General features: G+C 40.3%; 1 protein-coding gene across 1 annotated transcript; it reads right to left on the bottom strand.

Annotated features, from left to right (window-relative positions):
• Positions 1-222: 222 nt before the first annotated feature.
• On the bottom strand, positions 223-1,797 carry LOC120428194 (achaete-scute complex protein T8-like). Its single transcript, XM_039593205.2, has one exon. The coding sequence runs from the start codon at positions 1,536-1,538 to the stop codon at positions 420-422; it is 1,119 nt and encodes a 372-aa protein (XP_039449139.1). The 5' UTR covers positions 1,539-1,797; the 3' UTR covers positions 223-419.
• Positions 1,798-7,751: the final 5,954 nt, after the last annotated feature.

The raw sequence follows: 7,751 nt of genomic DNA on the forward strand, positions 1-7,751 counted from the left end.
CAACAAATTTTGAGAAGCCTGAGTCAAAGTTTCAAAAAGAACCCATTTCAACCCAAGTTCCCGCTGTATAGACAGCGGAAAAGGAGAGCAACGGAACTTCGTCAGATACACCTTTTCCCTCGATTATCATCATCGGAGGATCAATAAATAAATTTCTTTCCTTAGTTAGTGCAGAAGACGTTCTGGAAGGATCGCGAGTTTAAAGGAAGAAAACAGAAGCGATTTGACTGGCACCACCTTTCGAGGGGCTTTTTCTTTATTTCTCCAATCTTGATCCATTTGTGGGACACAGAAAAAGAGCAATGAAGGCTAATAAATTAAATTTTCGTATAATTAGAATAATAAAATTCGATTTCGATTTCGTTTTTTTAAATAAATAATCCTATGTACAACGATTTAACACTAGCGCTAGGTTTGGTTCAGTCGACCGGCAGCTGCTGGTGACTCTCGAACCAGTTCATCGACTCGAGGAAGCTCGGATCGTTGGCGGTCTGCTGGAGCAGCTCCTGCTGCTCGTGGACGTCCTCCTCGAGCTCGCTCTTGATCATCATGATGTCGGCGTACTGCTGCTGCTGGATCATCGAGACGTACTTGGAAGCCTCGGGAGTAGCGACCTCCGGCGGTTCCAGCGTGAAGTTGCTCTGGGGGGAGAGCGCGATGGCGCACTCGCTGGCCAGGTCGCTCGAGTCCTCCAGGATGGCGTCCTGGGCGTCGATGACGGAGCTGCCGTCGGCGAAGAACGAGCTGTCGTTCTGGGACTCGTCGTAGAGGCTTTCCGGGTCCAGGTACTGGAAGGTGTTGGTTCCGGGGATCCGGATGTACTGGTGCCCGTTGATGATGGTGATCTGGGTCTGGTCGAGGGACGCTCCGGTGGAGTTTCCGATGGCACGTGGTTTGATTGCAAGGAAGAAGTTGTTGGACTGAACTGGTTCCGGTGGTGGGGTTGCTGGAAGTTGGGATTCCTGGGGTTGCTGAAGCTGCGGTGTGAACTTCAGCGAGCTGCCCTCCTTTTCCGGGTCCAACGTGAGCATCTGCTCTAGGCACTTGATGTATTCGACCGCCATTCGGAGCGTCTCCACCTTGCTGAGCTTCTTGTGTACTCCGCGGGTGTTGCCGGACTCAAACGCTTCGGCGATCTCCTCTGGAATGCGCTGTCGAAGAGCTGCGAACCCGTTGTTGACCTGCTGGACGCGGTTACGCTCGCGGGCGTTCCGCCGCTCAACGGCCGTGATGGCAGACTTGGCGTCGGCGTTCTTCCGCCGGCCGGGACCTCCGGAAGCTGGCGCCGGACTTCCGATTTGAAGCTGTCCCAAAGGTTTCCGTTGCCCCTCGCCGAACATGACGTTCTCGATGCTTCCGAGCGTCCCCAGCGGAATTTTCCGCTTGAGAACTGGTCCGTTTTCAAGGTCGTCAAACTCATCATCACTGAAGTTTCCGTTCCCGATCGGGATGATCACCTGGTTCTCCTTGAACTTGATCCGCTTCAGCGGGTTCAGCGAGGAGATGTTCCGCACGGTGATGGTCGTAGATGACGCCATGATATCACAACACTCAGTCTTTCGAGGCTTCTTGAGAGTTCAGAACATTGCCGTTCGGTTGCACAAGCCCCAGGAATCACTGCACTTAATTAGCACTAATAATGGCAATCTTAGCACCAAGTCAGCACTAAATCAGCTTTAAATCAGCACTAGCAGCATCCAACGCAGAACCACCGCCGCTGATTTTGGCGCCAAGTTCCACCCAAGTTGCACACAATATCCACCAGGTTTCAGCTGCAGTTGCGTGTTTCCCGGGCGCAGCCTGTTCCGTTCCGTGGCTGGTTTTGTTCTGGCGTTCCGTGTCGCGTGCCAAACTGTCTTTGGCTCTCGGGGAAAACTAACGGACATCTGTCCGTCAGGCTATCCTGCTCTAATTCAGGAACCTCTAACGCGCGCTAGAAATTGCAGCAGCAGCAGCAGCTATTATTAAAAGGCATTATTTTCAATATATCGAGAATCGAGCAGGGGGTTCCCCCTTCTAACGAACTTCCAGCTGAACTTGCATCAGTCCCTATGTACAAAAGGTGTTCCGAACCGGGACACGTGTACAAGAGGGAGAGAGAGACCACCTTTCGTCCTGCTTCTTCCGATGTATTTGTACCTCGTTGCGCAAGCCGATTACATACGAGTAATTTTTTTTGTTATTTCGGAGTCCTTTTCGAGTCCTTGCAGCGCAAACTCACCGGGATAAAAGTACGGTTAAGAGGGTTCGGGGTTTTGGGAGAGCAATTTTGACGCGCTTCGATTAGGGTGACAGAACGGGAAAGGGAGTCCTCAACGAACAAGGATGGCGGGATCTGGAAGGACTGTAGAGTTGGGTGAGTTTGGGTACCTTAGTCCTTTTAAAATACAACATTTTCAACTGATCGAACTCACCCCAAATTACAGTTAAAAAAAACTTTCATTGCGCATTGCAAAAGCGTCACAAAGGATATCACCCGGGGTCTCGGCTGATTCCGGAACACAATGTGATCTAACTTCTTTTCTTTTTTTCCCGCGTCAAGACGGTGACGTTGGCGAAGTTCTCCGCCCCGAGTTGACGAGAAGACGACGCTTTAAAAGGACGAAATAGCATGCAAGCCAGAAAATGTTACGGTTGTTTACGATTTCTGAGGTTTGGCGGAGTTGGTGGCCGGCTTTTCCTCTTTCGAGCGTGTCGTTACCTTTAAGGACGGCCAGACGGCTAGGCGCACACCTTGGGAAAATTTGGAGAGGGGGAAGAAGACATGGGAAGGTGAAGACGATCCGTGTAGAGTTTTGGTCATGAAATGCAATGGAAATATGTACATACAGAGTTGGGATTTGGAATATGCTATTACTAGTTAGGTAATGGAATTCCGGAAATATGTGTTTTGTTTAAAAGTAATACATAGGAAATAAATGCCTGTCAAAAATATTTAAGCTTGATTTATGTCCTTCTTGTAAACAGTATCGTTGATATGAGTAATTTTGTTACATATAATAATTGAAAAATGCTACATTTTTCAATCGAGTACAAAAATTATTTAAATGAAGTTTCTCAAAATTAGGCATGCACGGGTAATTCAAACTGTCATTAATTCAGATTGTACTTTTTTCTCCTAAATAAAACTCATTGAAAACATTGAAGGCTGTTTGACAAATTTTCCAACACATTTGAAAGGAAATACTACGAAAATGCAAAAAAATACAATGTAAGAAATCATCATAAAATTATATTGCAAATATTTGAAATACCAGATTCCATTTAATTTAATTAATTTTTGTTGGATTCGAAATCAATCATTCGAAAAAAAGACGTGTTAACAAAAATTTTAGCCTGAATTGGTGATGGTCTGGAAATTTGGTGTCAAAAGAACATATATTTAAAATTTGATCGATGATTTTTTTACGTAAAAACGTGAAAGCTTGTGATACAAGCAACCCCTCATGTTTGTATATCAAATTATTTTTAATTGTCTGCTATACAACTCTGTAGATCATTGTTAAACACGAAATTTGAAAAATAAAAATTTTGTTCTGGATGAAAACTTCACTCTTCTGGGATATTGCAGATTCTGAGAGTACATGAAATTTTCCGTTAATTCAGATTGTGCTTCCCCCGAAATAAAACTTATTGAAAACATTGAAGGCTGTTTGACAAATGTTCCAAATGCATTTGAACGGAAATACTGTTTACAGTGGAGTTAGGAAAAAAAGGCAGAATTTTGGAATCATTTTTTTGTATTTTTTAAATGAAAAAACTTTTTTTAATCGAAATTCTAAGTTTCCTCTCAAATTGGGTGTAAAATTTTACATAAAAGTCCTTTTGACACCAAATTCCCTAACCTTCATCGAAAAGGTGGCTGCAAATTATTTAAAAAAAAACACGTCTATTTTCCAATATTTCAAAATAGAATGGTTCGTACCGCCCCTTCGACACGAGATATCAAAAAAATGAAACTCGGATTCGTGATCAAGGACAAAAATTACCCCTAAGGACAAATCTTCCCGCAAATCGAAGAAGGATCATGACAACTGATGTGTGATTTGGTGAAGAATTACCCATGTAATAAAATTAATTTTGGCATTGCAAATTTTATTTCTTTTTTTAAATGTTCTGAGCATTACTCATTTGTTTGTTTGATTGGTTTAAAAAAATGCTAATTTGCCTAAACTTACACACTAACTATTTTAGAGTGGCTTAAGAGCTTTGGTCATAAGAGGCTAATGCTTTTTTTAATTGAATTTTATTACTGTGGGCGTGAATAATTATAGTTCATGCGCGGAGATACGACCGCAAGATAATGGTCGCATGACAGCCGCATGACAACCGCAGAACAAATTCTTGGCTGTTGTCAAAGGTTGCCTTGAGTTTTCAGCTGACTTTTTGGAAAATATTCAAAACAATCCAAGTTGACAGCGAAATCAAAGCAGAATTTCAGGTCAACTTGCTGATTTTTACACTGCGGTAGTTAGGCGGCAATAATCTTCTGTCACTCACAGCGAAGGAGAAACGTGATTTTATCACAGACAACAGACGTTTTGGCTCGATCACCACCTTGTGTAAAAGCTTGCAACGGTTTTATTAAGAATGGCAAGCCGCTTGTGGCGCTGCCGTCGCAGAGGAGATTTGGCGTTGCTCTCAAGTGTAAACAACAACATTGAAAAGCACGTGGTTGGGCGCATTTTCATTCCCATCAAAATTGTCATGCCTCTTTTACGTTAAGAAAATTGATGTGGAGACTGAAAATAGTTTTGAAATGTCGATGGTAAATATTTTGATAATCGCTTCAGCTAACTTTAAGTTAAATTCAGAGCAAAAAAGTCAATTTATAAAAAAACTTAGCATCATGAAAATCATGTTGGTGAGAATCAGAATGCGGCTCCTGCAAAAGCTGCGGTGCACTGCAGTCTACATTCAGGCTTATTCTTGCAAGTGGCAATAGACTACAAGATGGCGTTAGTTTATCATCCGCCATGTTTTTACACACGATATTCAAATTATTTTGTTCTAGCTGCTACGTCTGTTGTCTGTGTTGATGTGTACCGTTAAATAGATTTTTATTTGTAATTAAATATTGCTTATTGCGAGATAAAATCACAGACAACAGACGTAGCAGCTAGAACAAAATAATTTGAATATCGTGTGTAAAAACATGGCGGATGATAAACTAACGCCATCTTGTAGTCTATTGCCACTTGCAAGAATAAGCCTGAATGTAGACTGCAGTGCACCGCAGCTTTTGCAGGAGCCGCATTCTGATTCTCACCAACATGATTTTCATGATGCTAAGTTTTTTTTATAAATTGACTTTTTTGCTCTGAATTTAACTTAAAGTTAGCTGAAGCGATTATCAAAATATTTACCATCGACATTTCAAAACTATTTTTAGTCTCCACATCAATTTTCTTAACGTAAAAGAGGCATGACAATTTTGATGGGAATGAAAATGCGCCCAACCACGTGCTTTTCAATGTTGTTGTTTACACTTGAGAGCAACGCCAAATCTCCTCTGCGACGGCAGCGCCACAAGTGGCTTGCCATTCTTAATAAAACCGTTGCAAGCTTTCACACAAGGTGGTGATCGAGCCAAAACGTCTGTTGTCTGTGACATCAATTAAGACAATTTTCATAATCAATTTGTTCCAGGATTGGGTCCGTAAGTTCAACAAATTTGGAATAAGAACAAACAGACTTTGAATTATCTGGATCATTCCACCTTAATCGTGCAAAAATTTAAGTCAACCTTTTCTGATCAAGCTCAAGTTTTGTGGGGTTGTTAATCTCAAGAATCTCAATTTTCAACTCTACCTTTTTGGAGTCATAGATATTGATCCCGAAACATCCAAACCCGTATTTCAAGTTTTCATACGACCTTATCAACTATAAGGCTAGATTTTTGAAACTCAAAACTATAGTTTTCTGACAGCCCAATCAATCAGCTTTCATTTGCGTACAAGACAGCAGAAATTGGTTAAAATGGGGCGAAGTTGTGATTTCTTTGATTTGGTTTTGTGATTTTTCTCAATACATTGTGTAACGTTTACTTATGCATTTTTTTTATAAAACAAAGGTTTTCCTATCGTATACATTTTTTAAGATCATTGATATTTTTGAAAATTTTGGCTGTAGCTTAAATTTGACAATGCATTTTGTGATGCAAATTTGAAAATCGATAAAATTAAAACAAAGAAAAGCTGTATATTCAAATTTCAAGCCAAATTTTCAAATTTGCAGGTAAAAAGTATCACAAAATGCTTTATGCATCATTACAGTAATGCTGCTATCAAAATGTCGCAAAAGACTTTAAAATATTTAACTGATCTAAAAGAATATAGAAGTAGTAGTTTCATTTTAGTAGTAGTCGTTCATGATATAGGATAGATCGCGTAGCATGGTTTCAGACAACGATCATATCAAGCCAGAACCAAAATAATAGAAATAAAATGTGATAGAAATCATTCTGAAATAATGACCTTAAAAATAATTATATTGAACAAGCCTTACCCTGGGTGATGAATAGAGCGACTGCGTAACGTGATTTTTGAATGATCCCACCATGTTTACATCTACAAAGTAGGAAGCTGTTCAAGCACAAGCATGACTTTGTTTTTACTGGTAAAATGAGCTGTTTTAGAATCAGATGTTTGAGTGTGTTTTCAAGTTTGGATCGGATAGCAGAGGTTTTTTTAACGGATGACGAAGAACTGCGGCGATAGTGTTATTCTGCGATGTCACAGATAAATTCCCTGACTGATTTTGGATTCCTACAGCTCTTCCTGGTCCAGCGAAAAAACATAGCTAACTCTAGCGAAGCTGATCCAACAAATAGAGAAGACTTTCACTAAACCAGTAGGTTTTCAAACGTAATCAAATTAAGATTAAGACTGCTTTTGGATGGATACTTCCGCATCGACTCCATATACCACTTCAATTCATAATTATAAAAAATACGATCTCGCCTTCAACTTTTTGAAGATTTCTTGACTTCAACTCCAGGTCAAAAATTTTATCATTCTTGAAAAAAAATGTAATGATCGATAACAATACTTTCTACTTTTGGCGAACAGTAAATTGTTTCCACTTTGACATTTCAAAATTGAGGCCGTTTTGCGAACCACTATTCAGCACCCAGGCCTTACCCGACAAACTTCGTTCTGCCTTTTTTCGTTTGTTGACGTTTTTAACTTTTCTGCATATTTATCCTCCTGCGATCAAAATTTGATTTTACGTAATTTTTCAACCTTACAACCTGCAGATTTTCCGGAATCGATTCCAAAGTGACCAAAGTTGTAACTTTTTGGCGTAAGAACCTTCCTTGGACTTATACGAACCCAACGCAACAAAGAACGCCTCGATCCGACGTTCCGTGCTGAATTGATTCGCGTTCGAACAAAATCGACGAAATTTTTTAAATACATAGATTACAGTATATTTTCGGATTGATTGTAAATTTGATCGCAAATTTGATTTGCCTTTGAATTGTTTTTTTTTTAACGAACCGATAATGAGGCTACATTTGAGTGTCTTTTTGTTGATGCTGATGTTGACGTTGATGTTGAAGTTGATGTCAGTAAACGCTCTAGTTTGGTCCAGGTATGATTAATGTAGGTTCCCTAAACAAGCCAACAGGGCAAAATTGAATTTTAGACGGTCCTGAAAAATCTAGTTTTTTAACTTGTTGCATAAACTACTATTTTGCAATTCCATTGATTTGGACTTTCAATGAAACGATTGTTTCCCTGCTTAAA

This window comes from Culex pipiens, chromosome 1 (assembly GCF_016801865.2).
Source record: "Culex pipiens pallens isolate TS chromosome 1, TS_CPP_V2, whole genome shotgun sequence".
In the NCBI taxonomy this organism is placed as follows: domain Eukaryota; kingdom Metazoa; phylum Arthropoda; class Insecta; order Diptera; family Culicidae; genus Culex; species Culex pipiens.

Coding starts and splice junctions, on each gene's coding strand:
- LOC120428194 (XM_039593205.2), bottom strand. CDS start 1,538: ATGGCGTCATCTACGACCATCACCGTGCGGAACATCTCCTCGCTGAAC.